The sequence below is a fragment of the Musca autumnalis genome, unplaced genomic scaffold, assembly GCF_047663935.1.
Source record: "Musca autumnalis isolate F117 unplaced genomic scaffold, ASM4766393v1 scaffold_2, whole genome shotgun sequence".
Lineage (NCBI taxonomy): Eukaryota > Metazoa > Arthropoda > Insecta > Diptera > Muscidae > Musca > Musca autumnalis.
The window spans coordinates 111,365,588-111,381,507 of record NW_027411755.1 but is presented as its reverse complement, the minus strand read 5'-3'; the positions used below and the strand labels follow the sequence as shown (position 1 = coordinate 111,381,507).

At 33.8% G+C, this 15,920-nt stretch overlaps 1 protein-coding gene across 49 annotated transcripts in view; it reads right to left on the bottom strand.

Annotated features, from left to right (window-relative positions):
- LOC141394483 (embryonic polarity protein dorsal-like) overlaps positions 1-15,920 on the bottom strand; it is a 108,607-nt gene that overhangs the window by 16,312 nt on the left and 76,375 nt on the right. For 34 of the 49 annotated variants that reach the window (XM_073968914.1, XM_073968900.1, XM_073968920.1 and 31 more), the window contains 5 exons: positions 11,058-11,489; positions 10,812-10,990; positions 10,351-10,745; positions 10,206-10,284; positions 7,007-7,111 (listed from right to left, as the gene is read on the bottom strand). In XM_073968914.1, coding sequence (XP_073825015.1) covers positions 7,007-7,111; positions 10,206-10,284; positions 10,351-10,745; positions 10,812-10,990; positions 11,058-11,470 — 1,171 coding nt within the window. In that variant the 5' untranslated portion in view covers positions 11,471-11,489. Of the gene's footprint in view, positions 1-7,006; positions 7,112-7,640; positions 10,285-10,350; positions 10,746-10,811; positions 10,991-11,057; positions 11,490-11,557; positions 12,089-15,920 lie in introns of those variants that run through there. The other 15 variants (XM_073968884.1, XM_073968881.1, XM_073968885.1 and 12 more) reach the window with 3 other exon arrangements.

The window sequence follows — 15,920 nt, the reverse complement described above, 5'->3', positions numbered from 1 at the left end:
TACAAAGTTTTCGGTTCTTCGTATGTTATCATGTTATTGATTATTAAGGCCGCGGCACAATAGATCCGTTCAGTTTCGTTATACGCATTAAAAACAACAACTACATAAAAACTTCACAAGAAAATTTATGTGGTTATTGTGTTTGGTCAGGACGCTAAGCTGAAAACACATCGAACGTTTGAGTAAAGTTTTGTGTCATTTCTGGTAGAAGAATAAATGACAATTTTCAATTTTTCTTTATTCTTCTACCAGAAATGACTCAAACCTTTACTGAAACGTCGGATGTGTTTTCAGCTTTAGATCTTTAAACGGCAAACTATCAAAATTGTAAGATTGGTCTTGGTCTGTAAGTAGGTTGCGCAATAGTTCGTAACCCATCTGTCTAGGGTAAGTAGAGGAAAGACTCTATTACCACGACTAATACACAACCACACAAATCGATTTCTATTACCTCCTCAATGTTATTTTAATTAAGAACATTTATTTATGTTCATAAACATGATTTCAATACGCAAATACTTTATACATAATTAATTTTAAATTTGGCATATTAAAACTTCAAAACAAACTAAAAATTGTATCACACCCACAATAAAAATACTCAATATCTTTAGGAGGCGTTTTTTTTTTTGTTTAATTAAATTTTTATATCCTGTTATCTTTTGTTACAAAATTTCACTACTTACTTTCGTACAAAAATTACGTTTTTTCTGAGGAACTTATGTATGTAATTAACTGTATTGAGTATTACAAAGGTACAAAATTAATTTCTTTTTAATATTTTTAATGTTCAATATATTTTGAAAATCTGCTGTTTTTCCCATTTTGGAGGAAGTTTCGAGTGGCTTAAATTTCATGTATGTAGATGCAAGTACAAAATGTTTTTTGTTGTATCATTATTTTATAGATTAATTATGTTTTTTTAAAATTTTCTTGTTTTTTTATATGTCTATAAAACATTTGATTAACATATATTTTGTAATTTTTTTCATGAAGAAATTTGAGTGATTTTCATTATTATTTTATAGAGATCTAAGTGATTCCCATTCAGTTAATGTAAAAAATTATTTTTGATTATTTTTAAAAATTTTTTAAATTTTAAACTGCTTGCATTTGTACAGACATTTATTGTCTAAAAAGAATATTTTGATTTGTTGAATTTTTGCATTTTGTTTGTTTTTTTTTATCAAAAATATGAAAAATGTATAATACTTTATAGGGTATATTCGAATATTATATCAGTCATAAAACCAAGTGCAGGTATAATAAATTTTATATTAATAAGTGCTGTATGATGGATAAAACCATCGCATCAATCAAACAAATTTATAACAACAATTTCAATTTATTTTTTATAATTAGTTGTATTTTTGCAAAAAATATGACCTTGTATGGTGTAGGATTCCAATTCGAATGAATGGTAATAGTTTCAAATATAAATTATATTCTAGTTTAAGTCATTTTTTTTTGTAAGAAAGTTATGAGTATTATTATGATTTTAAAATTTAACGTATTGAATACAACAAAAGCTTTTGTAAGAGCTTTTCTGTATTTTTCTTTTATAGACAAAGTGACACAATTGCCTGTTTGACAACTAAATACAAACTTGAAAATGTCCCAAAAGCTTCCGCTCTTAAGTTTTATAGCTTTGGAAAACTTTGAGCTTTCATATAGGCACTATTAACGTACACTTCATATTTTTATTTTTAAACAAATTTTATAGTTTTAATCACGGTGTAATAAATAAATATGGTGTAAGTGATAATATGTTGGCTTTTAATTATGTTTTTTAAAGCTAGTTTGTCAGAATTTATTAGGATCTGCTCAGTATATTCAAAATTTAATAAATATATTTCTAAATTGTTCTTAAAGTGCCTCATAAAAATATGATGTAAACAACGTATTAAATTTAATACTAGAGTAAAATCGAAGCAATTTAAGATTGTATTTAAAATCTTTCATTCCTGGACAATTTTCTGAACTATTATGGGCAATGTTATGTTATTATTGTAAAATCGATAGTTGTCGCATTAAATACAAGATTCTGATATTTATACTGTTATACAAATGATAAAATTGTAAAATGTTTGAAGTTGAGCAAATAGTAGATTCATGGTTTAACAGATTCAGCTATCTGTAAGGCACTTTTGGAGTGTATTTTGGGGCAAGTACTTTAACCATTTTTTAGATTTTGCTTCAAAATTCTCAGTTTTGACCCTTTAACTACCACTGCCAATAATGAAGAATTTTCAATTCGTGATAAACTTGCATCAACTCGAATTTCAATTAAATTAATTATCTATCAGGTATGTGATGGAAACCGAAACGACTCGATTTGCAGAATCGAAATGGTATATATTCGGGGCGTCTTTGATAATGCGATTAGTTTTGCTTCGCAAACGCCCCTCACTTGAATAATATTTTAAAAATCCATTTTCAATCAAATATTCACCAAAATTCCAAATATACGATTTCGATTTATGGGAAAACGAGTCGAATCGTTTTCCATCACATACCTGAATATGTCATTGTGATACCTGAGGTAATTACGATGACGAATTAATTACGATTGCGGTGAAAATAGAGAACACACAGTGAGCGACAAAATATTGGAAACTATATTTTTTTCTGCTTACATTTTGGTAAACGAAAGCCACATTTGATAACTATTAAATGAAATGTTTTAATTTAAAGAGTTTCTTTTACCAGAAATCAATTCAGTAAGAATGTCGTGCTGCGTATGTACCGAGACCTTAATCACCCTTATGAGAACCGACCAAATTTGCCGACCTACTGTCTTTCTCAGATTTTGTTTTCATAATATGTCGAACTACATGATTGGTTCGCCGATACTCGTTTATTACTTGGTTATGATCAATTTCAATACCTCATGAATTTAAATTTGCTGGATGGGCTTATTGACCTGTTTATCGATACAGAGTCGGCGGAAAAGGGAACTGATGAAGTTGTTTGGTGACAACTGAAACTATAGTATTCCCGACCCTCCGCCCGCAACTAATCAATTTCATATCCACTGTAAAACATTTTGTTGTTATTCAAATACTTGAATACAACAAAATATGGACTAAAGCTGAAATAAACACAAAGATGTAAAATTCTGCAGTCCAACAATAAAAAAAACGCCAACAACAATAAATTAGAGGTGTTGTCTTTATACCATGCCGTTAGTAGGTACATACATACATATGTTAATCTTGTGGCAGACTATGAAAATTTTTTAATTGCCATTGTCTTTTAAAATTTCATTGACGTCAACATACAAAACATTTTCATATGAAATTTTAGATATTTTTATTGCTCTATACAATTTTTTGTAGGATTCGTTTTGAGCCACAGCAATGAACTGGTATTTCTAATTCTAAAGAATTTTTGTGAATATGTATGTATCTCTGGCCCCTTAGATTACTACGGAAACAAATATCCCTCTGTAGGCCCAGTTTAAGGTTAACTGATCGCCATAAAATTTCATATATGCATAAGGATTTTGGATCAAATAGAAAACATTAAGGGGTTGGCGTTTCAAAAAAAAAAAAAATAAAAAAAAAACAATTTTGTCATTTTTTGGGCCGCCCAAATATAAATACATATATGTATATATTGGGCAGATTTACTATAATTGACGCACCAATCATGTTTTCATCTATAACATTTTGATGAAATCTAGCAATTTGTTATTATTATTTTGAAAACGGTTACGATTTGCATATACATATGTATGTATGTAGCTCCCATATACATATATTTTCTCCCTATTTCATCTATTTGACAGTTGATCTGCTACATGTGTATATGCATCCAATTGTTATTACATATTTAATTTCTCTTCAGTAAATCAAAACAAACCCTCTGTCATATCTGCAATAAGGTTTCGTATAAATAGAAGTTATGAAAAATCGATCTTTATCTAGCCACTCACATTTGATATGCGTGATGAGCCGAATAACCACCAGCGAAACGATCGTAGCATATTGATTAGACGTGTGCGACTTCGCTATTTAATATTTCTCCTTAGGTCATGATACCTCTTTCTATTAAATTGATACATTTCACAAATAATGACCTTCGACCTGAGAAGGCAAAGGAAACTAAAATGTGTTGTTTTTTTATACACTGAAAGAAAATAAGTCATAGATTTGGAAGCAATGTAGAGTTTCATTTAATAAATGACAAAGTTTCATTAAATAACAATAATGAGTTTCTTCATTATTCCAATGAAAATTCCTCATTAATGCAATGATACTTCTTTATTAATTTAATATAGTAGTTAGAAGTTACAACTTTATCAAACTGTCATGTTAAGGGGTGACCCCCACTTGTAAGTTTCAGAAAAAAAATACTAGCCTTTTTTAAAGTAGAAGTAGCGTAGAATATGTGGTAAAATTCAAGTCGATCAAAACAATATTGCCTGAAATATGAGCTTTGGAATAGAAACAATTATTGTGTTTTGTATGTAACATAGAAACTAAAAACGTGTTTTTTCTCGAAATGATATTTTGAAACCGGTGCCAACTCTCACTCAATAACTAATGAACCGATTATCATAAAATTTTGTGGGGTATCAAGGACATCAAAAACTAGTCCTTCATAGATCGATTTTTCTTTTAAATTGTTTTGAAAATTGCCTTTTTTGGGCTTTAAAAGTGGGGGTCACCCCTTAATACTATAGCACAGGGTCATTACAATGAAGGTTTTTTATGAAACTCAGTCTTACGTTGATTCAAAATCAATGAAAAATATCATTGATACAACGTAGTTTTCTTTCAGTGTATTTGATGCTGTACAGCATTTGCAAAATAATTTGTTGCTGTCAAAAGTTTTTGCGCGAAGAATCCACCAAAGAAAGAAGGAAACTATAAAATAATTTCCGTGAAGCTTAAATAATGATGTTGTACACATACATTTTTGATAGAACGGAAATATTTGTTATCTATTTTTTATTAATGGCTTTACCTAATTAACTGCGTGATGCGTGTGCGTTCAAAAAAAAAAAAAAAAACAAAATACATGTATTTGCTTTTGTTTTCAATTTGAAATACATGTATTTTGTTTTTGTTTTTTGTCGCACACGCAATTAATTAGGTAAAGCCTTAAGAAATGTATTTTGACAGCAAATGAAGGCCTGAGTTTGCCTTTTGTATCAAATCCCTCATTCGCCTTGCTGTCACCTAAAGTAATTGCTTCGATCAAATACATTTACAAAAAATGTCTGACTCAATTGTACCGACAAATTTATATGAAAACTACCGTCAACACAATTTATTCCAAAACATGTGTTCACATAATAAATTAATATTTACCCGTTCATTATTTTCTTTGTTAAAATCGACAACAATATATTCGAATATTTTTCCGAACTTAACTACATATTTGGAAACCCAAAAATTCAAAACATTGCAATATGTTGTGGGGCCAATAAACATTCGCCATACATTGAAAGTTTATGTATGCAAAGCAGTTCTTCCCATTTTTATTTGAGGTGTATTTACATATTGCAATGTTATCCCCAAACTGTTTTCTCCCAGATTCTTCAAATAGCAGATCTTCGCCCTTGGGCATATTTTTGTTTTATAACACTGTGCAACATTTTTAAGGTAATACAGTAGAGTCGCGATAATTCGCACCTCGATAATTCGTAATCTTCGATAATTCGTATAGGCTGTCGGTCCCGTGAAGCCATTTCCTTCGCATTTTAACCTCGATAATTCGAAATCCTCGATAATTCGTATACAATTGCCGGTCCCTTGAATTACGAATTATCGAGGTTCTACTGTATTGTGCAAACAATTTGAGATGAGGATTTGTTGAAAGTACAGACCCAAACGACAAAAAGCCTAGTTGGCTTTTGTTATGTGCGATCCAGCTTGAATTTTATGGCCTCATCTAAACATGGTTAAATATTGACTTTTTAAAGCAATCCTGTGCTATATTTCTGAAACCTACTTATGTGAATCTTCATCTTTGTAGATAAGGGCAAGAATAAAATATTTGGAAAAATAATGAATTCGAAAAACTACATTTATTGCCTCAAATGTTATAAAATATCGAAAATTTCAATCATTTGTATACATATCGCACAATATCTCCAAAACCGTTAATGTTTTTCTTAATGTTTTCTTTTGAAAAAATATTCGCTGGAATGTAATACATACATAAGTCTTCTGGACAGGCCATTCTTTACAAGAGTAAAATGCCTCTATCACGTTGTTTTCAGTATATGTTTCAACGACAATTTAATAAAGATGTCAATAATGTGGTGAAATCCGAAATGCGAGAATAAACTGTTGGTGTTTGAAATACGCGTTGTAAAAGATATGATGCAAAATACCGCTTAAACAACATGAAGTAAGCATTTTAGACTTTCAAATTTTCAATATTTTATTGATGTTGATGTCCTAGATAGAGTTTATGTGTTCTTTTTAAAAGATAAGTTCTACTAGTTTAGGGCTACAATATTACCAAAGACAGCAAGGCCAAATTCCTAATCGTGAGATAAAGACGATAAATGCAAAAAAACTGTAGTACCTGTATATCTGAAAGGACAAAACCCTTATAGGGTTTTTGTAGTCTCAATATGTGTTTTCAAAAAATGCATACTAGAATTTGTTTACATTTTCAGTGTTGCATAGTGTACTCGACACATATAAGTCGTGTTCCTTTACATGCCTGAGGTTACCACTTTTTACCCGCAAAGTGTTCCCTTACTTTAAAAACCATACATTTTTTGCCGCTGTTACCATTTTTGAAAGTAAAGGAACAGACCATTAGAAATAGTTCATATTTCTGTTTTGTTTTCCAATGTTTTCTTCAAAACACCATAAGTGGATCGTTTGCAAACAAGTGGAAGAATGCCACTGCGCAAACATATGTACGTATATGTATAAACTGTAATCAAATCAATTTCACAAATTGAGCAATAATACCATAACAATACTACCAAAACCACCAACCCAACCAACACCAATAAAGAGAGAGAAGGATAACTTACGGGCGTCAGGATGATCATTTTGATGCTGTTTCTGCTGTTGTTGCAATAACAAATGAACCGGATCGCCATTCGTTTTTTGGCGTTTACGTCTCAAGTGCGCGGGATCTAAAATGAAGAGTAGTTGTTACTGATATATTTTTTGTTGTTTTGTTTTTGGTTTCGAAATACATTTGCAAATTCTATACGACAAAGGAAGTGATTGAACGAACATGTACTCGTCCTTTCCATTTCATTATAATTTAATTCTAACTTATAAATACCAATAGCTGTGGATATTACAAATAAACATATAGTATTAATAATTAGGATACATTCTTAAAATCTAGAATGGTAAATTCGAATATATGTATGTATGTGGGATTCTTGTTGATGATCCCATTACAATTTTTCTTTAAAATCAATACAAATTATTATAACAAGTTTTTTTGACAAAATCATTTTTTTAGAATACAAATTTTTAAGATTATTCATACATACACTCAGACGTATGTATGTATGCATCTTTAAGTGCCTACGTGTTTTGTGCATTTGTTTTTATTTTATAACCATAATAAATAAATAATTTATAGGTATGTATATATTAATATATAAATAAAAAATTTTGCATATATGTATGTAAATTTATGTAAGATTGTTTTTAGTTTTTCATTGGTTAAGTTACTACAAACTAATGCGATTTCTTTGGTTTCTTGAGTTAAAAGACTAGATTCGTGGGGCTCCTCTTTTATCAGTTGAGCCCGTCGACAATAGTACAACAATTCAACAATAATTGTAATCGATTGTTTGGATCGATATTACGATTTACACACCCCACAATTTTGGGGTGCTGCGATGATTTTTCTTCGTCATACAAAAAATAAAACAAATATCCGAAGATAACAATAGCAAGGTTCTGCTCAAACAATTGTTTCCTAACAAAGAGCATCGTTATTTTGAGATACAGAGAGATAGACTTTATAAATATAAATTTTGTTGTTGTTGTTTGGTTGGTTTGAAAAACAAATATTTTTGGCAAATTACACAATTTCACTGTGACGACCTCACCTCAGGCAGGAGTAAATTTGTGAGGGCGGTGTCACATTCAAATACAAATTAGAGTAGAGCGAGCAAGAGAGAGAGCTAGAGCAACACCAGCCAGCGCTAGTATAACATTCCAGTCTCCTTCAGCACACAACAATTTTTTGTTAGCTTTTTTTCCAAGAGAATTCTTCTCTCTAATCAGCTACAAGAGCCGTCACGATTAGACGACCAATAAACAAACACATACATATTTTTGGATCGATAGCTGTAATGTTTTAATTCTGACGATTGGCAGCCAACAATCTCTGGGCAACCTCTTCGGGCGAGAGTATTTCCCCTGCATCAACGGGAGCGTAATAAGCGGATGCCTCATCAAATTCACTAGCTGTCGCTTTGGGTGGCATTGTCGTATATAGGGCATAGTGTTCAGCCTCTGTAAGATCCATGGTAGGGTCAAGTTCAACATTGAATTTCCCTTCTGCCAAATTACGTAAACCCTCACGATCGGCAATGGCTACCAGCTCCATATTGCCATCGGTAATGGGTATTTGTGCTTGCTCCAGAGCGGACACTGTATTTTGGTCCAAAGTATTGGCCAATGTTATAGTACTTGCATGAGAATATTCCTCATCGGGATACAATGTACCCTTTAGGGGAATGTGTATAACATCAGCGTTGGTATGGTACAGGAGACGACGTTTGCCTGATACACTGCTAACGCTGCGAGCCACCGGTTTGCCAATCTTTTCCTGTGTTTTGGATGGCGATGTGGGGAAAGAGGGTGGTTGAAGTGATTTCGCTGATCGCAATGATGACCGATGATTATCCTTTAAATCGAAATAACCAATACTGGGCTCACGACTAGCGTCTGGACTTGCAGCCTTGGAAGCTCCTCTAGATGCAGTCTCAAGATCTCCAGCTTGACTGAGATCAGACTTACTCTTGCGTCGCGAAAATAATTTAGAAAAGAAGCCTGATTTCTTTTGCCGAGGTAAGGTATTGCTTGAGCCAGGTTTTTGTGGCAGACGTTTCGTTGGAGGTAACTGATCCGCTGGTTTGGTTATTAAAATTGGAGCCTGTTGGCGCATTTTACGCCCTGCATCGTCTATATTTGCTTCAATCGAACGATTTTCAGCATTGCTATCTTGTTTACGTAGACGTTTTGGTGGTAGAGGTGGTACTTTTTCCTGTTCCACAGCAGTTACGTGCATATGGGGCGATGACAGGGTTCTAGGAGGCGCTGGTCGTGGTGGAGACGGTTGCTGCTGCTGTGGTTGTTGTGCAATATCTGGAGTACTGACCGCTGTTGTTGGGCTAGACCTTACCTCGACAGGATCATAATTACTACAGTCGCCACCGATATCTGTCTGAATAGTTGCCGGTGGTGAGGGTGGCATAATGTTATCCATGGGTATGGTAATTGGATTCTTGAAGGCAATCTGTAAGCTACTATAGGTAGCTGCATCATCGAAGCTGTCTTCGACATCCATGGCTGTTTGACCGCCATCAACCAATCCTGCATTCGGTTCGGGGACACAGGCATCAATGCCATTTAGTTCGTTGAGCAGAACATTGTTGTAGGTGTCGCGTCGAACAACGTGTTCGGTATATATTTCGTCCAGTTCAGCAACTTGTTCCAGAAGATCGCTTAGGGTTTTGTCTTCCGTTTCATTGCCGCAAGCGGCTCCCTCTTGTTGCTGCATTTCATTGGCCTGCATCCACTCGTTAATTTTTTCATTGGTATTCTGTTCTGGTTCTTGGACAGTTGCCGATTCTTCGTTTGTTTGGCCTTGGAGTTGCGTTTCATCAGTGTTAATAATCTCCACCACTTGTTGCATGGCGCTCAATTGCTCTTGTTGCTGTTGTTGCTCTAACTCTCGCATCTTTTCATCTATAATTGTATCGATTTCTTGTTGGCTACGTCGTTTGGTTTCTTCGTCGTCGAGGCGTTCGTCACACGGTTCGTTCGTCAAAGTCTGGTCGGTAGTCGGTTCGGAAACAATTGTTTGATTTTCTGATGACGGTTGCTCACTGGTCGGTGTATTCAAGTCAATGACCTCCAATGCTGTTGTTGGTATTTGTTGCTTTTCACTAGCGGCGACACTTAAGATTTCATGGAATATATCATAGTCGGGTTTCCTTTTCAGGTTCCGACGCAAATCCAAAAATCGTTTCCTACCTGAATCAAGCGGTACATATTCGAAAGGAAGCGGTTCACTGGTGACACCATCTGATGGTCGCTTCAGTTGTATAAAGACCTGGAATAATTTGAAAAACCTATAGAAAAGTTTACTCTACAAAGTGTCCCCAAGTTTATACTGTACCTTAGCAGGTTCAGTTATATCTATGGTATGATATCGGGGCGTTTTAAATGCTATGGCAGTCTGCTTGTGTACATCGGTATGCTGAAATTCTCCATATGCCTCCCAGACTAATTGGCCATTCTTCTCTTCGAAGAAACGAACAGCGATATCTTCTTTGGCTACTTTTTCACACAACAAAATGATTTGTGTATTGCCCAGCACGGTGGCCGAACAACTGCATAGTCGACAAATGACAAGGTCCGACATGGCTTTTTTGTCGTATATAGGTTCTGAGACTACGGGAGGAAGTGGTTGGGTGAAACGACCCTTTTGATCGCTCTCCATAAACACTTGGAAACACAACCGAACTGAGTTCAAATCAATACTTGAAGGTTGAAATCTATGTGAAAATCCAGCTGAAAATACATTAGCAGTAGTTAGTTAAATCATAGTTCAGTCCAGGCCATATAAAACCGACTTACTCTTGAATGGATCCACACGAATTTCTTCGCGTGCTTTGAGCGCTGCTTCAATGTCCTTCTTTTTGACACATTGTATACCCAAATTGCTAAACACAGCTCTCATCGTTTCCGAGTTTATCTCCAGGGTACAAACGCCCTTTTTGCAGCCTTCCTTTCCAACGAGATTGTGTGGATGTGGCCTGTAGATGTATTCAATTGAAAATAAAATAATTTGAAAATAATTGAAATTAGAATTACACCACTTACCTGTAGGGCTGATCTTTGGTGACACACGAAACAACAACCACTGCACGACCTTTGTAGCCTACGATTTCAATGGTGGGGTATGTTTTATTTTCGGGTGTGGAGTTAACACCCGGTATTGAGCCGGCTGAACGGCCTTCGCATTCATAACGGAATCTTAACGCTTTACCGGCCGGTTGTTCTGTAATCTTAACATAGGGTTTCTTGCGCATATTCTTGTTGACCGCATTTGGGCCCTGCTGTTGTTGTTGCTGCTGCTGCTGTTGCATTCCATTGTAATTGATATTTTGCTGCTGTTGTTGTTGCTGCTGCTGCATGGAATCCATATTTGGGGAGTTGAAATTTATTATTGTAGCTCGGCCACCGCCTGCTCCTCCTCCAGCTAATGAATTATTATTGCCGGGATTTTGGTACATGAAACTTTTAAGTAATCAACTGCAAGTGGAAAACAAAGAGAAAAAAAGTGTGATTTAGTAAAATCTGGCAAAATCAATGTGACCTACTATGGCAGTAATTTTTTGCAGTCCTCAGCAAGAATTATCCCCCATTTTCTTATTTCGAAACACCACTCGAATACGGTGATGAATTTTTTTCTAAATATAGCCGATGCTACGTCGACCACAATATATACAATAAAAACGTTTTCCTTGGCCAACGGATACAGAAACTAAAAGCGATTCTATAATTATGAAATTGGCCAAAACGTAATACGTACTTTTTCTTTTCCTCTCACTCTCGGGCGGATTTCGTTCAAATGGGATAGATGACGCCAGTGGTTATGGTATGGTGGTCGGTCTGCGATGATCACGGTGCAAAGTGTCGAAAGATACTAAAAAATTAGCACAAACTCAAAACATCTCAGACTACTAAAACAATCCACCTTCGACCACCACTGGCTGGCAAACCAACGGACATTTGGCACTCTGTCTTGCCTATTCTCTTCGATATTCGGTTCGGTGTGTCTGATCGCCAATGTATCCTCCATTTGGCAACACGAATTGAGAATAAATCTAATGATGTGTCTTTCGTTTACTAAATATATACAAATTCAAACATCTGTATGTATGTCCAAGTATACACAGTACGAGGCGGACAGATCGACTGACTAACGGAAAGACCATTAAAACTATTTTTTGCAAGGCAATAGATTTAAAGTTGTTTATACATTTTCCTTAAACAAAACACAAAGTTATTGGATTTTTGTGGAAAGACCCACCTTGTTACGTGATCAAATATAGGCATGGAATTAGTTTTACACTATTCTACAAATATTGTATCTGTACCCCAATTGAAAATGTAAAAGTGAGCAAATTATTGATTATTCAACTTTTTTGTGTGTAGAGGATATGAGGCTTGTAAGTATGTTAGCCATTCATACATGTATACCTCGGTTATACTTAACCGGATTAACCCATTGGGTTTGGATTTCAAATGTCAATTCCATAGCGCAAACGTCAAATTAATTCTCTCGAAGTGGGTTAACCCGGCAAAAAACTCTAGTGTAACTGTAATATTAGACAATGCTGGATTTAACAAATCCAGTCGATTGAAGTTGTCATTTTCATACAATATATGTCAAAAACTCGAGATAATGCACATAAACATGTTATAAGTATAGAGTCTAACAGGCGTTCTAAAAAATATTTGGAGAAATAATGAATTCGAATAACTACACTTATTGCCTCAAATTATATAATCAAATCAAAAATCACGGTCAAAGTTCACATTTTAAGGTTTTTTTTTTCACGGTTTTGTTTGGAAACCGCAAGTCTTATCGTAATAAGTCTAATGAAAATGTTGTAGCAGTGAAAATTCTCGACAAGATTGACCTCTACGACTTTTTCCTAGGTTTTACCATTTTTGAGATATAGAAGTGTATGGTAAATGGTAAAACATAGGAAAAAGTCATAAGGTTCAATCTTGTCGAGAATTAACTTTTGGTGATTTGGATATATCTCCTACATATATGCAGTTGCGTTCAAAATAATTTGTGTATGTGCACAAAAGGGAATCGTCCAAAAAACATGGTAAAACTTCTCCATTTTGGCCAATTTTGTATTTGTATAACATTGTTAACATCCCAACTATTAATTCATTAACAGAAATGTGGCATTTTGCTTTAAATTATTTACCGTTAACACCAACATTATAAACCGTCTTCCAATTTGTTGTTCAAAAAAAAAAAAAAAAAATAGGAGTGTTTAAGAAAAAGGACAATAAAAATACTTTTAGTTGAATTTACGACCAAAACTGTAAATATTTTATTTAAATTTTGTTTGAAAACAAAAGTCCTTTGGTGGTAGACCAAACAGGCTATTGTCCTTGTGGCGATTTTTCCAATAACTTGAGCAATTATTGGGCAATTCAGTTGATTTTATAGACAAAACCATTAGTGATTAGAGTTGTTTAAGACTCTGGCTATTGCCACAGTACTCGAGCGTCGATTACTCTTAATCGCAGCCATAATTGACACAAGTACAATTAGTATATACAATTTTTGTACGAATTTCCACCCACTAAAAATTTTAGTGTGGGACTTTGATGGATTCCTAATTTTCCTATGTACCTCTTAGGTCCATAACAGCTCAACTCGACAGAGAATTAATTTAAATTATATTTCTTCCAGGCATAGATTAGTAGTGCGATTCACTAACTCATTTTCTACCGATAACAACAGTGTTGTCAACTTTTATTTGAAGTTTTCATTCATAATTTTGCGTTTTAATGTTACCGATTTTTGTCGGTAACTCAAAAAATGAGTTAGAAAATCGCACTACAGGTTCAAATATGGAATATATGGATCCACTTCTTCGGGTACCTCCACACAAAACTTTTAAGCTTATCGCACAAGGGCCCGCACGGCCCTTTACAACGGTACAGTTTTCGGCGACAAGTCCTTACTTCCAACTTGCCGGCACTAACTAAGCACTATAACTTGCGAATTGACTACTCCATTTGGCCGAAACTTTGTACGTAGTAAAATATCTCTTCAAAATACATCAAGTTCCTCTTCGGAGCTCACGCACAAAGTCATTGAAAATTTTTCTATATGAGCTATAAACAGATATATAACTGAAAATAAGCTTTGGAGCCACACGACATAACCAAAATGGCATAACATTTTGTTTCTCACTAAATTTATCATCATATCATTACAAAAAATTATATATGATATATAGTTTTAATTCATATATCAAATCAATTAAAAATGGTTTTTGTGGCACCATTTTCAATATTTGAATGGAATAAAAGTTATTATATTTCTATTATTTTCAAAAAAAAAAAAAAAAAAAAAAATACATAATAACAAAATATATTTGTAGTTGTATGAGCAGACCTAGTTTAGAACCATTTTTTCGTTGTGGTGTAGGGTATAACACGAAGTTTATAATAAATCAAATTTCTTTATTTCTGTTGAACAATATAGATTTGGATATTTGTCGTTTCCATATCTGTTTATTTCCCATTAAAATCGCAGAGAATGAGAAGATTTGCTACTCTTTAATACTCTCTGTCAAATGTGCAACAAATTTCCTCTTTTAGCTCCGGAAAATTGGATAAAAATAACATTTTGCCCAACTTGTCGCTGAGAAGAAAACGAACAAATCGTCACAGTGTCGAAATGACTTACTGACAACTGCACACACCTAACATCACATTTACGATACCTACCATGGACTATGGATTCGAATGGCCCCCACATGAGAGCAGCCGAAACCAGAGTGACTAAAATTGTTTTGGTTTTAATTTTTTTCAGCTGTATGTCGTTTGGGGACATTTTGGCGTCTGTTTTGAATTTTCAAGTTTTGCTAAACAAACAGATTGTTGTTCTTTTTTCCATTGTTTTGCTAAAATGGCCAATGTTTTATCTATACCATAGTTTTATCAACTAAAAATACAATTTTCAATATGTATTTGTTGTTTGTAATAAATTCTGGACTGTTTTCGGCCGTTGAAGCCAATTGCTTACATTTTTGTTTTTTATACGTAAAACATTTTTCAAGGTTGTGTATTATTTAGAATGAGAGTGTTTCTCACCACACATAAATATGTGGAAAACTCACTAAAGATTCGTGATTAATTATAGCAATTCGGTATTAATGTAAATAGTATATCTGCTACCTTTCTTGAAGTTTTTCTATATTTTCGAACTTGAAGGGTGACTACTTAAATTCATTTTTTAATGTAAGTTAAAATAATATTTTGCTTGCGGATATTTTAAAAATATAGTTATGACTATATAGCAGTCCTGCCCACGACTTTGCAAAAACTCAATCTCCAGGGCAATAAAACCTGCGTACCCTTATATGTTAGCTATGACCTACATACATATATATCGTTATTTTGCAATATGTTCTCCTCATCCTGATAGAGGTTGAGTTTTAAATGCCATTATTAGTTATTCCCTGTAGTGGAAATCTATATATGTGCATCTCAAAAAATCTCAAAAAATGAGTTTACTGAGCTAGCAATTTCTATTTTTTCTATGACTTCTACCTTATGGTGTGTCCCTAAAACTCAACGAGTTACAGCTAATGTACTGCGAGTTTGGAATAATTCAACAAATAAGTTTTTTGTGTTTTTGAAGCACTAAAACACTTCAAATCTTGTACAGAAATTTAGCACTGATATCTGGCTAGCTCTTTACAAAAGATGGTCCAAGTAGTTATTTTATGTTTGTGTAATATTGTTTTTAAGTTGGGAAGTCAAATTGCAATCTTCAACTTAAAACACGTTTTTCTCGAAACTGTATTTTTTGACATGTATCACTCTTTGAGTAAATGAGCGATATGTAAAGGTCAAAAGAATAGTTCGTTTTCAAATGTAATCGTTTTAAATTTGGTTTTTACAAAAATGTTAACATTG